The sequence below is a fragment of the Caretta caretta genome, chromosome 6 (assembly GCF_965140235.1).
Source record: "Caretta caretta isolate rCarCar2 chromosome 6, rCarCar1.hap1, whole genome shotgun sequence".
Lineage (NCBI taxonomy): Eukaryota > Metazoa > Chordata > Testudines > Cheloniidae > Caretta > Caretta caretta.
This window is the reverse complement of record NC_134211.1, coordinates 99,017,998-99,040,236: the sequence shown is the minus strand read 5'-3', so window position 1 is coordinate 99,040,236 and position 22,239 is coordinate 99,017,998. Positions and strand designations below refer to the sequence as shown.

Sequence of the window (22,239 nt, the reverse complement as noted above, 5' to 3'; positions counted from 1 at the left end):
CAGACTAATTAGGCAAAGAGAAACTATGAGCTGACCTGTTGACTTAATGAGCCTAAGGACAAAACGTGGAAAGAGCGTAGTTGTTTTTGCAGTGTACCATTGCTGAAAATGGATAAAGTCAAGAAGAAAGATTAAAGATGAGCAAATACATGGGAGTGGTGGGAGTTGGGGTGGGGAATGCCTGATACTGTGGATAATGAAGGCATTAGAGTTGCAAGTTTTAAATGCAGCTCAGGAGAATATGCTTACATAATAGGATCCTGCATGGAAGAATGTAATGGAGAAGGCTAATGGAAAAGTAGGGGTGAGTGAAACACAAAGATTAGCTGAATGTTACTGTAAAGCCTTTAAAAATCCTTTAAAAGAAAAACTAAAGAAATCTTGTATATTCTTGTCTGATGCGATACTACAGTGATGATCATGGTAAACAGATGATGCAGTACGTGTACTGACTTCACCTTTTACGAGTTGGCAGTGAAATTGAATAGTACCTCTGCCTTTATGCATTTTATTGAATTGACCAAAGTAAAACTAAGACACAAATTCTCAAACTTAGGCCCTGATCTTGCAAAAACATGAGTGAATAGTCCCATTGACTTCAGTGAAGCTACCCAAATGCATAAATTTACTCATGTGCATAAGAGTTTGCAAGATTGAGGTTGAGGTGCCTAAAGGCCTGCACCTAAATCTGTGTTTAGACATCTCATTATAAACTACTTGAGTTTTTACGTGCCTAACTATGGATTTAAGTGCTTCTTCCTTGGAATTTGAGCTTGAAATTTCAGGACATAATTGCTTAAAATATTAATTTGCTATTTTCTTTATTTTGGAATAAATTCAGTGTGCAGTTGGAATGATTAAATGGAAAATGATATACTGTATAGTAATTGAAATAAATCTACTATAATTTTGTTAGGAATTATATTTTGAAGTAATATAGACCCTTTTTAATTTTGTTACTGTAGTTTTTATAGTATGTTTTAATGATGAGGGAAGAACTAGCATTTTGGCAGGCCTGGACTGTTTTCATTCAGTGGCCAAAGAATTTGAAATAAAAAAACTCTATTACAAATAATAAACCAATAATTTTAAGGTAAAGTGTTTTTTTCCTTCTGTGTGAAACTGTAAACCAAAGATCAGAACAACATAATAGATGGACAGCTGGCACATTGGGGTTTCTCAGGTGCCACCTTTTGTTTTTAATTATTTTTTGTCACTTCTTGAATAAACAGTCTACCACTGAGGGTTACCCTCTGGCTTTCTGGCTTTTTGTGACCAATTCTGTGCCAAGATATTTCATGCTCATTACTTGACCATTCTGTATTACTGTGCAGAACACGTTCCGATCTGTACGTACTTTTTTTTAAGTGAACCTTAGCCACAAACATAGCTGAAAAAATAACCAACGCCCTGATTCAACAAAGCACTTAAGCACATAGTTAATTTTAGTGGAACCACTTAGTGTTTAGAGTTAAGCACATAATTCAGCACTTTGCAGAATTAGGGCCTGAGTCTGAAGTACAGCAGTTCTGTTATGGGTTTAAAACTCTTCATTTTGTATGTGCGTGTATGTGTTTTGCCTTTGACTTGTGAAAGGAATCTTCACTCTTGAATGCAGTGCTGGATAAAGTTTAGTAGCAGAATTACAACTACAGTATATCCAAATTATGTACCACCTCTGCCCCATTTAGACTATGTCCCTTCAGACTATTATGTGCTCTACTGTAACTGCTTACGGTCTGTCGCTGCTTTCAGCTACCTTCTTGATAGCATTTGCAGGGCTTTCAAAGAATGAGGAGCCAACCCTTAGATTTAGGATTGTAGTGTGGATACTACATAGTACACTGCATACTGTAGTGCATACACACCACATACATATTCGGAGAACAAACTACAGCTGATCTATTTGCCAATAGCTTTTGCTGTTGCCTTTTTGAGGACTTTGGTTCTGAGGTCATTTTGATTTCTTCCTCATGCTCTTTATAGCACCCACCAGCTTGTCCTTCCTCTGCTCCCTGTCCTTTTCCATTTGGAAGGATTTCTTCTACTTCCACCTTGTGAATCTCCCTCGCTGTCTGTAGTTGCCTATTCTGGTTTCTCCTTTTCTAGCACTAAAGAGTGATCAAAATATGCCCGTTTAAACTTTGATTTTTATAGCCAAGGTAAAGCACTGAATAAAGGCATTTTTCTGACTACCATTCTGTTCTCCCCCTTTCTAAAAACCTCCATGTTGTGAACCATGAATGCTTGACAGGTACATCGCTAAGAGTCGCTTTGGCATTACAGCATGAACTTGCCCTTCAACTTTCAGTTTGCATTATGGTGCTGTCTGTACTCCAACTTTCTAGCCAGGTAGTGCCATGTTTGGCACCTATCAGTGTGTTGCCCTTTTCTGTGCCTGTGGCCTAGGCTGCCATGTGGTTTTCTTCTTGTAACAAGTCTTCGATGCTTTTTTTTTTCTTTAATAGTACAGATGAGGCCTCTGCCCCGTTTATCCAGTCCCTAACTTTGGCCCACTTCTCTGCTCAGCATAATATCTCAATGTGCATTGTCCCTTATGTTGCTGATGCCACCCTATGTGCATGTCTTTAGGGACTGTCCCCTGCTGAGGCGTGGGATAGCTTCCCAGATTTTTCAAAAGTGCAGGACACAAACATGGCTAGACAGCATAGCAGGTGTGGACATATCTGAATCTTGCTTATGTTGTGGAAAATAGCTGCTGTGGACACACTATGTTTGTTATAACCAGTTCTGATTAGTGTCCAAGTGATTACAAAACCACAGTTGTTCCTGTAGAACTGTCAAATCGTAAGACATAAAACTTTCAAGATATGCTGGCCACGTCAATGTAGACCCACAATGTAGGGGTTGTTTATAAATGTTTCCATGGTGTATTTTTGTGTTTAATTTCTCTGGAAAAGATTATCATTTCCCCACAGTCTTTTCTACCCAAACTCTGGAACATCATCTAAATTAAGAAAACCAGAAACTAAAATCATACAGGAACAGCCTATAAACAAAGGCTAAAACTGGATACGTGAATAGTAACAAAGTATATTGGACTACTAACATTCTTTCAGTGTTGTTTTCTAAGCTACTGTTTAACACAGGTAAGATCGTTCTATTTTAAATATGAATCTCCTCTGGACATTCTCCCTTTTTAGTCAAGCTAAAGAAAACAATATTTGATTTGCAGTAAATGAACTTGATCCTGTAAAATGTGGTGCATTAAACACACTATTCCACCCAAGGGGACGTGAAAAAGTTTCAACCACCATTTCCAAACAGTTCAGCGTCAATCAATGCTGATTTTTGGGAAGAACTCTGCCTTTGACCTGTTTCCAGAGTTAATAACGAATGTGAGCTTGTGAACTCTCTTATGAGAAGTGTACTAGGAGTAATCCTTGGCATTAGAACATGTTGATGTGATCGGAAGTTCAGCACCTGCCTTCTGTACATTGGCATCTGTGCAAGTCAGAACAGAGGGACAACCAAACTGGTGCAAAAACTTCTTGTAACCGATTCTGCATTTGTTGAGTTTACTGTTACAGCAATCGTGTATTAAATATTGTCATGTAAGAAGTTGTTATAGCTATTTACAATACAATATTATATACTCAAGCTGGAATCAAATTCTTTTTCTCTGTAGGTGGAGTTAATTTATTTTTTGCTTAGACATTAAAATCTTTTACACTGCATGATTTGTATTATGAATAGCTTGTAGAACTTTCTACTACAACACATTACTCCCCTGGAAATAGAACAACACACACAAAAGTATGAAAAATGTATTTTTTAACAGTAAAAAGTATTTTCCAACATAATACCCAATATAGAGTACCATTAAGCTATTAGCAGTAAATTGAATTTTTTGGTATGTAATTTAGTATAAATACTGACAAGTTGTGTGTGTGTGTTTTAATGAGCTCATTAGTCATTCAGTTTAGCAATGCAGAGGCAGCAATCGGCAAGGGCGTGGGTTTTTATGTCTGCTTCAATTGCACACTTCATTTATTTGGACATCGCATAGGCGGCTTTCTCTGTCACACAGCATCACTGCACGATTAGCAAGTTTCGCCCCAGGGCAGCTGGGACGCTTTGCTGGGGCAGATGTTCTTTTCAGCTTATTCAGTGGCCACTCTTGGGTTGTTTACTGTTGTCATGGCTACCTCCATTTCCATAGCAGCCGCGCTGCTGCGTCTGAAGCAAGTGAATATAGTTATAAAAGGATCATATTTTATTCTGTTTCCATAACTTGCCATCTGTCAACGGATGGCTCATGATGGATTCAGAAACCAATTTACGAATAACAGCAGCCAAGTAACAATTTTTGCTTATATTAAAAGTAACAATAGGTATGAATGCAAATCACTTAGGTACCTTCAATGAAACACTGGTTTTGTTTTCCCTGATTTTAGAGGTTTTTGCTTCTAATGCTTTCTCACAATAATAATTTAAATTCTTATTGACATATGAAAATGACCGAATGTCATCTTTGTGTCTGATTCCATGCAACTGTTCTTGACACTCTCCACTGTGCTAGTAACTCATCCCAATACAGTGACTACAACTCATGAAATGACTACTTCTTGCACAGTGCATTAGTAATGAAACCTAAATACTAGGGCTGTTAAACAATTAAAAAAAGATTAATTAATTAATCTTAATTAATCGTGCAATTAAAAAAATTAATCGTGCGATTTATCGCACTCTTAAAATAATAGAATACCATTTATTTAAATATTTTTGGATGTTTTCTACATTTTCAAATATATTGATTTCAATTACAACACAGAATACAAAGTGTACAGTGCTCACTTTATATTTTTATTACAAATATCTGCATTGTAAAAAAACAAAAGAAATACTATTTTTCAATCCACGTAATACAAGTACTGTTGTGCAATCTCTTTATAATGAAAGTTGAACTTACAAATACAAAATTATGTACAGAACATAACTGCATTCAAAAATAAAACAATGTAAAACTTCAGAGCCTGCAAGTCCATTCAGTCTGTCTTCTTGTTCAGGCAATCACTCAGACAAACAAGTTTGTTTATATTTGCAGGAGATAATGCTGCCCACTTCTTGTTTACAATGTCACCTGAAAATGAGAACAGGCATTCTCATAGCATTGTTGTAGCCGGCGGAGCAAGATATTTGCGTGTCAGATGCGCTAAAGATTCATATGTCCCTACATGCTTCAACCACATTTCCAGCGGACATGCGTCCATGCTGATGACATGTTCTGCTTGATAACCATCCAAAGCAGTGCAGGCCAACGCATGTTCATTTTCATCATCTGAGTCAGATTCCACCAGCAAAAGGTTGATTTTCTTTTTTGGTGGTTTGGGTTCTGTAGTTTCCTCATCTGAGTGTTGCTCTTTTAAGACTTTTGAAAGCATGCTCCACACATTGTCCCGCGCAGATTTTGGAAGGCACTTCAGATTCTTAAACCTTGGGTCGGGTGCTGTAGCTATCTACAAATCTCACATTGGTACCTTCTTTGCATTTCGTCAAATCTGCAGTGAAAGTGTTCTTAAAATGAACAACATGTGCTGGGTCATCATCCGAGACTGCTATAATATGAAATATATTGCAGAATCCAGGTAAAACAGAGCAGGGGACATACAGTTCTCCCCCAAGGAGTTCAGTCACTAATTTAATTAATGCATTATTCTTTTAACGAGCATCATCAACATGAAAGCATGTCCTCTGGAATGGTGGCCAAAGCATGAAGGGGCATACAAATGTTTAGTATATCTGGTATGTAAATACCTTGCAATGCTGGCTACAAAAGTGCCATGCAAATGCCTGTTCTCGCTTTCTGTTGACATTGTAAATAAGAAGAGGTCAGCATTATCTCCCATAAATGTCGTAGTGATTGGCTGAACAAGAAGTAGGACTGAGTGGACTTGTATGCTCTGAAGTTTTACATTGTTTTGTTTTTGAGTGCAATTATGTAACCAAAAAAGTCTACATTTGTAAATTGCACTCTCACGACACAGAGATTGCACTACCGTACTTGTATGAGGTGAAATGAAAAATACTATTTATTTTGTTTATCTTTCACTGTGCAAATATTTGTAATCAACTTTTATTTCAATTACAACACAGAATACAATACATATAAAAATGTAGAAAAACATCCAAAATAGTTAATAAATTTCAATTGGTATTCTATTGTTTAACTCTGATTAATTGTGATTAATTTTTTTAATCACGATTAATGTTTTTGAGTTAATCGCGTGAGTTAGCTGCGATTCATTGACAGCCCTACTAAATACTCCTCACCAGAATTAAATAGCAAGTTTGAGAGGAATAACAGAACACACCGTGCACACAAACATATACAGTACAGTGACAAATATATTTCAGTGTAGTTGACTTAACAGTAGTTTTGGGATCATGTGCAAGTTTGATCACATGTTGGAATTTTCCAAAATAACGTCTTGGATACTTTAATCTTTATTCCTTTTCAATGCAGAGATTCAGTCTAGCAGGGGGGTAAAAACAAGATTAGCCCAGTTGTAAATAATGTATTTATTGGTTGATTTTTCCAGATCCTGACATTGATGCTGCCACTGCCATGATGCTTTTGAATACTCCCCCTGAGATACAAGCAGGTTGTGAGTAGATATTTCTATAGCATATAGCACCATAGACATGTAAAGTTAACATTCTCTTTTTATAAGTATACAGCATACCAGACAAAAAAGGAGGATCTAATGGAGAAATATAATTCCCTTGTAGACACTACTTTACACTAAATATTATTTTATTTTTTGTGAAATATAATATCCACTATTACATGAATAACAATTTTATATCTCTGTGTTAGAGATAAGATTATTGTTATTCATTAAATACATATAATTTAGTGATGTGGGACAAGTGAAATAAGACCTGGGGTAACCACCAGAAGTTGAGAAAGAGACGAAGGATACATACTTTTTGTTTTCATTTTGCTTTGATTTGACTCCATCATGTGTGTGATTGAGGCCACCTGGATGTTTTCTAGTCAGTTGGACACTATTTCACATCCTTTCTTGCATGCATACTTCGCATTTTGCCTGTGTGATATGCAGTGCCAGGGCCCTACGCAGGCTCCAGGAAATCTGGCAAATTTTGGCTTCCTGCCCATAGGTCCCTGTCATTCTCCAGCTGGACCCACAGATATTGTGATAATTTTTTATTGTTTGAGGCTAGGAACCCATTGTGTTAGGTGCCTTACAAACATGGGACAAAAAGATGGTCCCTGCTCCCAAAGACCTTACAATCTAAGTATAAGACTAAAGACGACTGATAGAGATGGGGGAGTACAAGGAAACAATGGGACAGTATTGGTCAGCATGACGGGCAGTAATACCAAGCAATTCACAGCTTTAAATATAAAGACAGAATTTACCTACAGCCGTTATGAAGCCTGGCTAGCTTCCCTGACATTGGTTTAGCTCACGTGACCAAATAAGAACTGTAAGGGAAGCCTTGGTCAGCACTTCCTTGCTCTGTCTGGGGAAGAGAACCAGTCAGAATCCAAAGCATTCCCTGCACAGCCAAGGAGAGCTTTGGGGGGCGCCATTGTCAGCCTTCTTCGAAATCCCATGGGAGAAGGATCTGCTGAGAATCTCCTCCAAGAAACTCCTCTCCCCAGAGAAAAACAGATTTGACCTCACTCCCATTCTGGTTCATCCCATGGGATGAGGCCGAGAATGTCATTGGAAGGGGGAGGGAAGTGTACATGGTGAAAGGGAGAGATTTTATCAAGGGATGTGGCATTTGGGATTAGTGGAAAGAATGGGCTGAGAGAAGCAGCAGAGGAGAGGACACTGAGGGGATCAGTTAGAAAAGAGAATTGGTGGGATATGAGGAGAGAGAGCAAGAGCAGGAGGAAGAGATGAAGAACGTGGGAAGAAGAAGTAGAAAAGATAACACAAGGAAAGAGAAGGAGGAGATGGACATAAAGAAAAGAGCAAACTGAACATTATGTACTAAATTACAGAATAACGGGAAAGTGAGAGTGGAGTAAGGGATAGGCCAATGGCAAGGGAATGGGGACATAGCAAGTTACTCTTCAAAATGTTTGAGTGGAAGTAGGTTTGGGGCCCAGGGGTCTCTGGCACATCCACTATAAATAGCAATAAATCATTTGGCTAGGGATAACTTAGTTTATAAAGATACTTCTGAAAAGCCGGTTTCTTACCTTGTTGGAATGTACCAGATCCTCCTCCCACCAATCCACCCCACCTATCCTGAAAGTTACTCAGTTCAAACACGGACACATATAGAGAGAGAAGAATATAAGAGAAAAGAGTGAAAACATCACAGCTCTGTCCACCCTGCCAACTTCAAAGATATCAGCAAATAATGATGGCTCTCAGGCTGGAATGTAATCTCTAGCTAAAAACTAGTGACTTAGGTGGAATAGGCTAAGTTAACAAAAAGTGTTAACCCATCATTGATCCTTTAGATAAAATATTATTGCTATGTTATCTCTCTGTAAATGTAAAATTAGGAAGGTGGGATAACCTGTTCTGTGAATTTCAGGGGGCCCTGCCTGTTTACCATAGTAGGAAAATCTTAGGCAACTTACCTCAGATAATATCTAGTGCACATTGAGAAACTACTGCATGAAAAAACTTCTGACTTATTTTCAAATAGAAGGTAATGAGAGAGAAAAATTTCACAGCAATCCCGATTGTCCTACAGAAGCCCACATTTCAGACTCTACTTCTGTTGCCAACTGTAACAGATTGTAAATCAAGCCATAAATCATCAGTGAAGAAAACATGCTGATGTTATCAGAACCCTTGAAGATTTAGGACTCAATCTGCAGCGTTAGGTTACAGTATCATGGGTGTATTCAAATCGCAGCTGAAAAATGCCCTGGGTTGAACAATGTGCCTTTCGGTATTTGGTAGAAAGTGGAAGGGGCATTATGTGCAGTTTGACCACAGCTGATGATAACTGACTGTTGAAAATGTTTTCAGTAGCTGAGCATGTTTGACTGCAGGTGTGGCAGCTGCTTTCACAACAAAGATGAGCGGCTGAAGACAGTCAGGAGCCAAGAGTAATTTCGCAATCTAAAAATGTGATAAGTCAGTGAATTTAAATCTTCAGTTCAACCAAGCCCTGCCTGCACTACAAAAATAACAACGTCTAAACATGATTGTGAATCATAGTTGTGGGCAAACCAGATACCGTACTTTAATTTATACCTGCATGGACAGAAAAAAACAACATATTCTAACCATGTTTCAGGTATCTACCAAGCTTAAATCCTGCTTTTCCAGGACATAGTTTTATTCTGGAGTGTATGAACAGAAGAAAAAAAACGTTTGCCCACAGCCACGTTTCACAATCGTGTTTTAAGCTTTATTTTTGTAGAGTAGCCTCGGCTTTGCTGTCAGAAATTAGTAGTCTGAGTTCACGTTCATCTCTGGTGGAAAGTACCTCCTCACCTACACCAAGAAAGCCAAAGACAGAGCAAATCGTTCCTGCATTGTTACAGAATTTTTATATTTAAAAATTACCATTTAAAAATCGATATGCATATGCCAAGTGCTGCTGAAAGCCACAGATGCATTTTAATATTGACTTTTGCTCTTACGTTAAATGGCACCTAATCCTATGCTGCCTCTATTCACCATTTACACCCAGCCTCACTGTATTTTCACTGGTATCAGAGGAACAGCCGTGTTAGTCTGTATTCGCAAAAAGAAAAAGAGTACTTGTGGCACCTTAGAGACTAACCAATTTATTTGAGCATGAGCTTTCGTGAGCTGTAGCTCACGAAAGCTCATGCTCAAATAAATTGGTTAGTCTCTAAGGTGCCACAAATACTCCTTTTCTTTTTGTATTTTCACTGTCACTTAAAAACTAATATATAAACCTCTTCATAATTTAGATTATTTTTTGTGGGGAGGTTACGTTATAGAATCTCATAAAATTGATCACAATTGACGCCAAAAGATGGAAAATAATACAGTTATAGTCAATTATTGACACCCTGTCAAATGCATTCTTGAACCATTTAAAATTTTCCAATAAAGTACCATGGTAAATCACTTCAGATTTTTAATTCAAACAAACAAACAAACACAAAAAACGGGGGAGCCAGCAGGTACAAACTCTATTGAAACATACATCCAGGCTCGCACTCAGAGCAAAGCATGAAAGCTGCTACAATAATGTTCAGAAAGACAGTGGAAAAATACGGTTTTAAGCTATTATGTATTCTAGTTGGCATACATAATATACAGAATTAAGTATTGTATTTTACAGAATTTTGTAAAGATTACGCAAAACACTTCCTTAAGAAGTAATAGTAATTATCACAAGTCACAAATACGTTGGAACTTAATATTTTAATACAAATTCATGTATTTATTTCCATCATGACCAATATTTAGGTTTATGTTTGTAACTTGAGGATACATGTTGGCTTGCTAGGTCACCTGTGGCAAGTCACTTTGTCTCTGTGCCCTAGGGTTGCCTGTTAGCCTCTCTGCACCTTAGCTTCCCCAGCATGGGTAAGTGAACATCTTAGGGAAGACAAGGAATGAGTGGTAGATCTGGGGTCAGAATAGATAGATTCTGATCTAATATACTTCATGGGATGTTGTACAAACATTAACTATTTAAGATTTTCAACCCTTTGAAGTCATAAGGAGCTATGTGAATGATAAATATCTTTATTAGAAACCACTTACAAGCCTTTCGTGATTGATCATTCTGGCCTTGTACAGTTTCCATTCACTAGGCTATGTAGCTTCCCCAAGTAGCAGAGTAAAGGCTTCTGAGTTAGGAACTTCTGTTGTAATCTTTGGCAAACTGTAATTTGTTGTTCTGCCATTCTGTGTGACCTTGGGCATATCACTTAACCTTGCTTTGCTGTACCATAGTTTTTCTACTTCTTTGCAATGTGTTTGGAGAGCCTCCGACAAAAATTACTATATATGTATAACATATTAATACTTTACAGTTAATAATAATAATAATGGGTGAAATCATTCCTTGAAACAGTTGCTTTAGAGGACAGAAGAACTAGAGGGAGTAGCGCACACATCAATTTATTGCTGCAACTAGTGAAACTAATAGTTCAAGCACCATAGTTCAAGCATCATAGTAGGGATCCTGGTCTTAATTCCAAAAGGTCCTGGTTCAGCAAGGTAGTTAAGCAAGTATGTAATTTTAAGCATATAAGTGGTTCCATTGATCACTGTGGGATTACTTGCATAGCTGCAGTTACACATGCACTTAAGCACCTTGCTGAACTACAGCTTAACAGCACAAATGCAAACTATGATTTGCTAGAGAGAATGCAAGTGTTAACCAGGGAACTGAAGGCTGGACCTTTCTACATGAGGGTCCCCTCAACTCTGAAAATGCCTCCTCACTTTCCAACATCTTTGTTTCAAAATAGCTTGAATCTGCTGACCTTCAGGGCACTCTACAAAGCCTGTTGTTTTGGGTGGGATTTGCAGAGTACTGAGAAGCGTGGTGAGGAAGGAGTTCTTTGGGTCCTTAGGAAAGGATTTTTGGTGTTTTCTTTGTATAAAACTATGGGGTGGGGGACTGTCAGTTGCCCTTTTTCTGCTTTGGAAAATGTTTTTAGTTTTCTCTCAGGACACGTAGGCACAGATTTGTAAAGGTATTTAGGCATTGCAACCGGCAGTGTTGCAACACTTTACTAATTTAGGAGCCTAAATTTCATTTTCAAAAAGGATTTAGGCACTTAGGGACCACGATCCCATTAACTGTCTTTTTGCTTATATTAAATTAAAATAAAATGCTTAATGAGGTCTGACTCTTTTCCTCATTGACCTAAAATTTGCTTCCCAGTGTAATTTACTGTTCGATCCAGGCCAAGTGATTGTGGAAATGGAAGACCTGTTTTCAAGAATGGCTCGATGCAGGTATAAACGTAAAATAAAAATCACTAGAAGAAATTCTGCACTTGGACTGATGGGTAAATGGAAAGAGCTGCTATCTTGATACATCTTTACTCTATGAAACCTGATACCACAATGCCCTATCGTTACTTCTTGTAAACAAACAATAAATAGTAAAGCTGGCTGGGAATTTATTCTGACAGAATGTTTTTCAATCGGAAAATACTGATTCACTGAAACAGCACATGTTGCAGAAATGTGCTACTTTTAAAACTCAATTTGAAATTAAAACGGAATAAAAAGCATTTTGGTAAGGAACATTTCCATTTTCTGTTTCAAAGTTACTTTTGTTTCGGTTTTTAACATTTTTTCATTTTATATTTTACAATATACAAAGTAGGAACTGGAGTAGAACATTTCAGTTTTGTCAAAACAAAACATTTCAATGTACCTGAAATGCATTCCCCCCTTTGCCTATTTACTACAGAATGATGCTTAGAGATCTACGGTTTCCCACCTCCTACCCCACCCCTTACATGGCAGAAGGTTGCAGAGGTTGCATAGTTTTATAAAGTTTTCTCATAAATGTGAGAGTACGTGTCTGGGATTAAGTGGCAACAGAGGCTATGTCTACGCTACACCATAGTTCAGCCTACGGGAGCCTGGATAGCCAAGCGCAGCAAAGTGCTGTTCTATAACTTCCCCATGTGGACGCTGCTGGTGTGAACTAAAAGGTTCCTAGTTTCCATTAATATAGTCCTCTTCAAAAAGGATTACGTTAAGTGAACCAGGAACTTTTTAGTCTTTGCCCACAGTGTGCACATGGGTCAGTTACAGTGCAGCACTTTGGTGCGCCCTGCTGTTCATGCTCCAGTAGTTGGAACTTTGGGGCAGTTTAGACAAGCCCAGAGATTCGCTTAAGCTGCCAAATGGGAGCAGGGAGAGGAGTTAAAATTATGCAGCCTAATGGGGAAGTTTGGGCTTGGCGTGGTCTTAGGGTAGTAAGATTATGGGTATGTCTACGCAACAATCAGGAGGTGTGATGGCCGCATGCGTAGGCATACCTGAGCTAGCTTTGATGGAGCTAGCTTGCTAAGAGTAGCAATGTAACCACAGTGGCATGGGTGGCAAAAAGGGCTAGTTGCCAGAGTATAGTCCAACTAGAACCCTAGGTATGAACTCGGGCAGCTAGTCCATACCACCAGGGATACTATTTTTAAAAAGCTAGCTTGATCAAAGCTAGCTCAGTTATGTCTACATGTGCTGCCTCTGTTGCAATGTAAACCTAACCTATGTGATTAAGAGGTTGCAAGCTTATCCCTGAGGAGCAAAATGGAAGAAATTAGGAAGATGGGGCCAAATTCATCACTAATGTAAGATGAGGCAAGTCAGTAGTGTGGCATATTAAGCAAATAACGTTTGCTTGTGGCAACCACTGATGTCTTATGCCTTGCACATCACAGACATTTCCCTACTTTCCATGTCTGTAGCCTGAGCTAAGGTGCTGTGGCAGACACTGAAATGGAAAAGAAATTAGCAGATGAAGGCAAAAATTGACATCCATTAGGAGAAGGCCTATATCTCTGTTTTATATCCATCTCTTTTGTGGTACAAGAGATGGGTCAGGAAGGACAGCCTCTGCCTGAAAGCCTGTGTCCCATGATACCAAAGGAGACATGAAGACAAATCTGCTCTTGCAGAATACCTGTATCGTTTAATGTTCACTTTAAAAACAGACTTTCTCTATCAGGCAGATAAGCTTAGTTTGGTAAGTTTATTAGTGCTCTAAAAACTGTGCATTCAGTCTAGTGAAGAGAGCTATTTACCTTGAGCTAGAAGAGTTAATAAAACACGCACCCATCTCCCAAATGGAATGTGGAAAATGTTTGCCTTTAATACTTTCTCCTTTTTAAGGTCCCTGATTTTAAATACCATCTCTGGGCTGAGCATGGTTTATTGTAACTTCCATGCCATAATGTTTGAAACATGAATTTCAATTCCTTAGTTTATTTAGCTGGATGCTGCTGTGGTCGCTGTATGGTGGGTGATTCTATGCACTGCATATTCCTTGTCCTTTTTTCACCCCTCTCTTTATTACTCACACTCCCTGCGTCTAGTTCTGATGTTAAAAGGGTAAACTCTTCAGGGCAGGGACCTCATCTTTTCTGTGCCCTATGAGTGGTTTTCTGGTTGCTGTGAAATACTTAAGTTTAGGTGGGATGCTTAAGTACAGTAGAGATGAACTCTTTTCCTGTCAGCAAAATACAAGGTTATGGACATTATCTATTAAGGGAAGTGATAAAGGAAGCCATATTTCTTGCAGCTTTCAAAACTAAACTGTACCATGTGCTAGAGTATGTATCACAAGGAACAATCCTGCATTGACCGAGGGGTGGCTGCATGACTTAGTAGCTTTCTTCCATCTCTGACTTCTATCTTGCAGCCCAAGTTTTGACTTTCTTTGATTTGTGGGTTTGTATCAGATCCTTATGGATTAGTATTATAAATGTTCTCTATGTATAGCAGTGCGGTAGTCACTTTATTGTGGGTTATATTGTAATACAAAAACTTGCAGGGAAGTGTAACAAGTTGAGACTTTTTTCCCCACACAATTTCAGAGTTATGGTTTTTATATTTTTTTCATTAGATGCATTGTTTCTCTCTCCAGTTGATCATTGGAAATCTTGATAAAAGCAAGGAAGGGTAACTATGGAATAATTGCTATGGAGAGGACCTGATTTTACTCACATTGGTGTAAATTAGGAGCAACTCCATTTAAAATTCATTGTATTTCACCGTTGAGATCAGAATCTGTCCCATATTGAGAAGAAGCGGAGGGTGAATTTTTAGAGCTGGCTTCGGGGTCATGGCCCTGATTCTCCACACATACAAATATTAACTCCGTTAACTTCAGTGGCAGTACCTCTTGATTTACACTGGTGTACGTGAGAAGAATCAGGTCCAATATCTGTGTCAGTACAAAATAATGGCGAAAGCTGAATAGTGAAAGACATGTACACATCTTATTGTTCCAGCGTCTGGAATTTCTCTAAGACAGCTGTTTATGAAAAAGAAAAAACATCTTAAAGGGGAAAAATATATATGTGGTTGAGTTTCCTTAGCAGTGTGTCTCTAACATAACAAAGTTCTTTAGTCATTTGCACAGAAAGAGGGGAGATTACTTTAAAAATGTCTGTCAGGAGGCGGCGTGTTATGTTAGTTAAAGCAGGATTGACAATGGGGATTCAGAACCATAGAACGTTACTCCTGATTGCCAGAGACTGACTCTGTGACCTAGACACAGGCTTGGTCTACACTACCAACTTACATTGGCATAACTATGTAGCAGCTGCCACTATTGCACTGTAAATGGAGACAAGCCCTAAATCACTTCCTTGGATCACCCATCTGTAAAATGAGAATAATACTGATCTCAGGTTGGGGGAGGGGAGGGGGAATAAGTTTATGCTTAATTAATTAATATTTGTAAAGAACAAGTAGGTCCTTACGTGCAAGATACTATGTAAATACAATGTGTTGTTTTTACTATGGCTCAATTGTTGCTCTTCGAGCAGTCCCGCTCAGTCACACTCTGCTTTCTGGTTCCCCATCCTCAGGGTGGAAGTACCCTACACCAGACCTATACCTGACACAGATTACTTCCTCCGTGCAGCTGTGCTGGACAGCGTATTGGCTGGGGTTGGGGGAAACTCCCACTCAGACCTCACCCATCAGCCCAGGGAGCGGGGTGGTGTTCCTGCTATCTTCACCCTCACATAATGCAGGCAGTCAGGATGGAGTTTGTAAAGGGGTCCTTGTGCCCTCCTTCTCCCTTGTGCTTTGGGTGTTAAGGACCAGGTTGTGAGCCATCTAAGTAAGAAAACAATGCCCGAATTACTGAAGTTAGGGCAGAGCAATTCTGAATTTTCAAACTATTGGACTTTCAGTTTTCAAATATGAATCATTCAGTTTAAAAATATTTTTGGAGTGTTACTTGGTATTGGAAATAAGAGTATTGGTGCAGTGTGAAATGTTACTTTCATAACCGGATCTTTAAATAAGATAGGAGCAAGTAATACAAAATATGCAACAGAAAACCATCCTAGCATATGGGCTGAATGGATTACCTATCAATCAAGAACTTCTACCATGAGGTGGTTGTCATTCTTTTTTTTTTTTTTTTATCAGAGGCTCAGAAATCCATTAACACCGATTCGACCAGTGAAAATATGTGTTTTCATTATGGCTTTGGCTCGTTATTGCTTCCTCCCCTCCCCCCAGTCCCTATTGCTCTGTTCCACCCAACCTTTCGGGTATCTTGTATGTTGATATCACCTGGACAGTTACGTAGTGATGCTGTTACGTGACAATTCAGAAAGTATTGTGAAACAAAGGCATTGGCAGCAATGACATAATTAATGTAACCTGAAGTAAATGATGATTGAATTTAGAATGATGATGTTTTCAATATACCAGCTACTGCATATTTTAAATTAAAGATAAGGTCCCTGGATCTTTTCCATACTCAGGCAAGTAGTCTTGCTGAAGACTTTTCAGGATCAGATCCTTTATTAAACCCAAGCGTAACAAAACTGGCAATGGTGGGGAAAGAAATGGGCTGCAAACAGGGAGCCGGGCCTAAAGAGAGAGCAATATTGCTCCCGGGGTGACGTTTCTCAAAGGATAGCAGGATTTTATTTTGCATCTTTCACGTTTCTAAATGGGTTTCACACTGTTCCAAATGGTCAGCATAGAAGACGATGAGATGAGAAGGGGTATAGATATGAAGAGAACAATTAAGAGGAAGACATGAAAGGTTGGGACGGGGGAGGGAGATATTCATGAGAGCAGAAATGTAAGCAGAGGTTGGGTTAGGCAGAACCTACCGTCTGAGACACAGAGTCTTGAGCTTGATACAGAAGTGGAGTATAAGCTATTGAAGGGATTTGATTAGGAGAATCATGATCTGAGAGGCAGGAGACAAAAAAAAGCTCTTCATAGCATTATTTTGTATGGCTTACAGTGGAGCAAGATGAGAACTGGGCAACAAAAGAGCTTGGAATACTCAGAGTGAGAGAGGACCACGGTTTTAGCCATACGACTGGGGAGGAATTGAGTGATTTTCAAGGGTGTAAAGACAGAAACAGGGTTTTTCAGTGGGCTGGATATGAGGGGATAGGAAAAGGAAAGGAGTGAGAGGAGAGAATGTCAGGTTTCAGAGTAGCAGCCGTGTTAGTCTGTATTTGCAAAAAGAAAAGGAGTACTTGTGGCACCTTAGAGACAAACAAATTTATTTGAGCATAAGCTTTCGTGAGCTACAGCTCACTCATTGGATGTGACACTGAGCTTGCAGATCTGAACAGAGGTGGAGCAAGGAAGGAAGAGTTGGGTGCTGATTTTTTCCCCTTGTTTTATTTGAATTGCCAGTATGTTGGCCTTGGGAAGTTTCTTGAAGTTCTTTAGGCAACACTTGTAACTCATTAACATAAATCACAAATTCCTCCATATCCCTTCAGGCTGTTGTCCTTGGGAAGCTTCATTCAAAGGATTGTTGATATTATAGAATTTATTGCTCTGAAGTGAAGGGGACTTTGCATTTAAAAAAACAGTACCGCATAATATGCACCCCTCTCCTATACTGTGTATCCACACTCCTTCTCGAAAAGCCATGTTGATATGTGACAGTTTTATCTGTTGCTTCAGGTTATGTTGCTCTTTTGGGTTTTTTCCTAATCTTATACCTGAATTTTCCTTGAGCTTTACTCTACTAGTCTTATATTACTTACGTATATTATACTTCACTGATATTCAGGCCCCTTTAAATAGGCACTGTTTACACAGATTTGGTCCAAAATTTTACATTGTGTAAAAGCAAGCTTGCTTTTGTAAAATCCCAACAGTTGTTTTAAACAAATAAACATTCCATTGCAGTGTTTGCAACCTAAACATTGGAGCACTGAGAATCTGGACGCGAAAACGATTATGCAGGGAAACTGACTTCATTGATTTTCCTACATTGGGGAGGAGGGTGTGTGTGCAAAAAGTAGAACAGCATAAATAGCAAAAAGTAACTTTTTAAAATTATTTCAGTTAAATAACTGAAAGTCAACTTCCAGCCTAAAGTTAGTCACCGAAAGCTATATTTGGACATGTAAATATAAGTGACCTGTTGTCCAGAAGTGCTAAAAACCAAAGGTGGGTAGAAGCCAGTGACAGGATTTGATTAGGGATTAACATGCTCTAAGCAGAAGGGAAAAGATTATTTTCACAGCAATGTTCTGTGTGGTTTGGAGTTGAAGCAGGGTGAGAATCAGGATGCCATTTAGGAGGAGATGGTAATCAAGATGGGATAGGACCATAGCTTGAAGTCAACAGGAACAGTTAATGCTCAGTACCTAAGAAAATCAGGTCACTTTAGTTTAAGTGCCTAAGTATATATTTAGGTGCCTAACTTTAGGCATCTACTTCTGAAAATGTTGACATCGCTGGCAATAGTAATAAATGTTTCTTTTGAAGAGTATTTTATTTTTAGATTGCCAGTCTCCCTTCAATTAGAATTAAATGAAAGGTCTTTAAAAATAAAAAGGAGTTAGAGGACATGCACAATAATAATACTGGCAATTGAATGAGTCCATCCACATCTTTGGGAGGGTAATGGGAAAATGACTTTTTAAAGGAAAAGTGATGAGAAAAAGAAAAATCAGGGCTAAATAGGGATACTTTACTGAGAGACAAAGTTAGATTGGTAAAGGCTACTGTTCCATTCTGAGATGGCCCCAGTTGTGGTGCCAATATTGTAACGGATTGTTGTTGCTATTGAAAATACACCCCCACCGTCCACACACACGTGCACAAAGTGAAATCTGGAGTAGTTTTCCCTGTTGATTTGAAAATACCTCAAGTGCTTTTGATCAATCTGCATGCAGAATATCTAGTTTTGCAATTTAAATGATAATGACTCGATGGCGACTTGCACTATGTGCTTTTGATGGCACATAATGGGGAGTAAGAACCTCCTCTTAAAATCCTGCATGAGACAGCCAGGACTTGGGTCCAGTTGCACAGAGTAAGCAAGTGCTGTGCGCCCACTATGTACAGACACTCCTCAGAGAACATCGGGGAGTGGGCAGAGCCAGAGGGCATGTCTTCACTGGCAAAGTTGAAGTGCTGCCATGGCGCTTTCATGTGGCTTGTGTAGTTGCGGCATAGCAGAGGGAGAGAGCTCTCCCAGCCCTCTAAAAAAAACCATCCCCATGAGGGGCGTAGCTACCAGTGCTGGGAGCACAGCTCCCAGCACTGGTGTGCACTGTCTACACTGGCAGGTTACAGCGCTGAAACTTGCAGCGCTCAGGAGGGTGTTTTTTCACACCCCTGAGCAAGAAAGTTGCAGTGCTGTAAAGTGTCCGTGTAGACAAGTCCGTAGTTCTGTCATTTCAAATATTCTTCTGGTCAGAACAGCTGAGGTAGCGTTGCAGCTGTCGTGATTTGTTCCTGATATAGGCCGGAAAGAATGCAAAAATATATCCCTGAAATCCTCCCCCTCTCATTTTTACTTCAAAATAGTGACTGTAGACGTCACGCAAGTGTGATGAAAAGTACTTACTTCTAGCACAAAACCTTGTGGTCCAAAGCCACAGTCTGGAATTCAGCTGAATTACAAATCCCTAAAAATCCAAAGAAACTTTGTTGTCCAAATAGTCAGTACTTGTATAATTAGGTGTCCTAGTCTTTTCTTGAATAGGATAGGACCCAACGAAGATGGAAGATCACTGTTCAAATAGTGTACAATGATAAAAAGTTATGACTTATGGATATAACGGCTTATAATATGGCTTGTATTTTGGTTACAATATGTTCTTCCTAAAGTATTTGCCATTTTTGCCTTAGATAAATTTTACTTCAGTAATTGCAATGTTACCTAAATTTTCCTGTTTACTGTAGGATGTTGTGTAAGGAATTGTCTATGGCAATTAGAAAATTTGAGGGTGACCTCTATGAACCAAGTTAATAGTGGTTGCCATTAAATATTTTGCAATCTTTACTTCGCATATAGAATAATGTGAATAGCACTTTAATGTTAACTATGAACAAAGGTTTTTGTGAAGATTTTAAAGGTGAGCGCTGTATTAGACATTCTTATTTAACGTTTTCTAATTTTATTTTGAAGCGCTTAACATCAAAAGTGCTGCTTAAAATTTTTTTCTAAATGTTTAAAAATTTTCTTTTAGTTCCCCCTGGAGTGATACAAAATGGAGCTCGTGTTCTGAGTAGAGGAATGTTCCCAGGAGTTAGGCCATTGCCAATCAACCCTATTGGAAGCATGGCTGCTGCAGTAAGGTAAGAGTATATAGGTACAGAACCAGCATTAAAGAAACTAATTATTAGACAGTGGATATACTCTGGTTATGCAAGGATTGTCGTCAAAAGTCTTGACACTTGTTTTTATTTCTGAGATTAGATGAGAGGACATAGTGGGCTTTTTAATTTTCTTTTTAGTACATGTACTCCTGGATCACCATTCTTTGTATGACAAGTGTCTCATGAGTGACTGTCTGTTGCACCCTGGCTTCTCTGAAAAGCGGGACTGTACATTCATCAATGGATTTGCAGGTTATGGTGACAGCTTAGTGCTGTCAGCTCTTTTTCTTGCTACAAGTGTTCGGTTGTGTTTCCATATATAACCAAACCATTTAGCCAAATATTTAGCCTAAATCTTTTCCTAGAGTTAAATATCAGACACCAGAATATCAATTATAATACTTAAATTCTGAGGGTATGTAAACGTTATAGCTATCATTATTAATTTTGTGATGTACAATCTGAAGTTCTTTTAGTCATGGTCCACTTGCAAGAGTATTTTGAAATGTTCACGAATGGAATGTTGTTTTTAAGCCATGAAATTAGGACGTATCCTTCAGAAGGGAGGACAATACAAGATGCATAAGAAAAGTCTGGTAGTACTAAGGGCTCTGATTCAGTGGTTTGCTTTACTTCGTGAAAGCTAACTCCACTTGAGACAACAGAGTTACACCATGGAAGAATTTGGCCAGGTGTGTTGCTATTGTCCTTCTCTTCCAGTGTTCTCAATATCTACAAAAAATGCTTTCACCGTCTGCCAGTTGGGTGCCCTGGGTGGACTTCCATAATTTGTGCTGATTCTGGTTTGGAGAGGACCATTCAGGCTACATCATCTGCTATCAAGGCTCTCAGCCAGAGGTTACAAGTCTATGAAGGAAAATACTGTGATTACTGCTAGATCAGGGATTCTCAAATTTTGTTGCACCAGGACCCTTTCTGACAACAAAAATTATTATATGACCCCAGGAGGGGGGACCAAAGCCTGAACCAACCCAAGCCCCGCCACCCTAGGTGGGAGGGGGCCAAAGTCCAAGCCCTGCTGCCACAGGTGGGAGGGCCAAAGCCCAAGGGCTTCAGCCCCAGGCGGGGGGGCCTATAACCTGAGCCCCACCGCCCAGGGCCAAAGCCCTTGGGCTTTCCTTTGACCCCACCCAGTGGAGTCGGGGTTCGGCTTCAGCCCTGGGTCGCAGCAAGTCTAACCCATTAAAACGGGGTCACAATCCACAGTTTGTGAACCACTGTACTAGCTTAATTCATTATAATTGCCTCAGTTGTTTGTGCCTTTTCATAGTCAGTGCTTCTGGAAGTGCTCTTTATATCCAGACCCTTAGGTGTAGTTCATCCAACCAACAGCTGGAGACAGAGTATTTCCCTTTCCTCTGAGACCTTTATTTCCCTTTTATACAAAACGTGCACAGAGAGGAAGGTATTAATTCAGTAACAACCTATGGCTGTTTATGGGCTGTTGTTAAACCACATCTTTTCATCTGCTATGCTGAATGAGGCATCAACCAGAAATACAGAGAGTTTCCCTCTGTCTGCACCTGTTTAAGGTCTACCGTACCCAGGAATGGCAGCCCACACATCTTCCAGCAGTGATGCCACTGGCTGTCAGGCAGAGCCTCTGTTCTGCTCCAGAGGGGATCATAGAGCCACGGGATTAGTTATTGATGATATTATTTTAAAACATAGAATCCAGTCTAAATGGTGAGGAAGGATATACAAGTGAGAGTGGCTGCTCCTGAGCTCATTCTCCCCTTCAACTTATGGCTATCGCTTGAACGACACGGATATTATTTCAGAATCAGAGGAAGCTTAGTGGAGGAAAAAGGGGATATCTCCAAAGAAACATGTCCTTTCTCCGTGCCCCTCCAACACCACCACCACTTGTAGACTTCCACAGTTTTGCTCCCAATATTGCCATGCTATGCAGGGCAGCATATAGGTTAAATTTTTTGTTCTCAGAGAGGCTCACCACCTCCTGTCC

General features: G+C 39.3%; 1 protein-coding gene across 6 annotated transcripts in view; it reads left to right on the top strand.

Annotated features, from left to right (window-relative positions):
* Positions 1–22,239, top strand: part of FOXN3 (forkhead box N3) — a 308,330-nt gene that overhangs the window by 267,075 nt on the left and 19,016 nt on the right. For 4 of the 6 annotated variants that reach the window (XM_075129825.1, XM_075129826.1, XM_075129827.1 and 1 more), the window contains exons 5-6: positions 6,564–6,629; positions 20,123–20,231. In XM_075129825.1, coding sequence (XP_074985926.1) covers positions 6,564–6,629; positions 20,123–20,231 — 175 coding nt within the window. The remainder of the gene's footprint in view (positions 1–6,563; positions 6,630–20,122; positions 20,232–22,239) is intronic. The other 2 variants (XM_048854129.2, XM_048854130.2) reach the window with 2 other exon arrangements.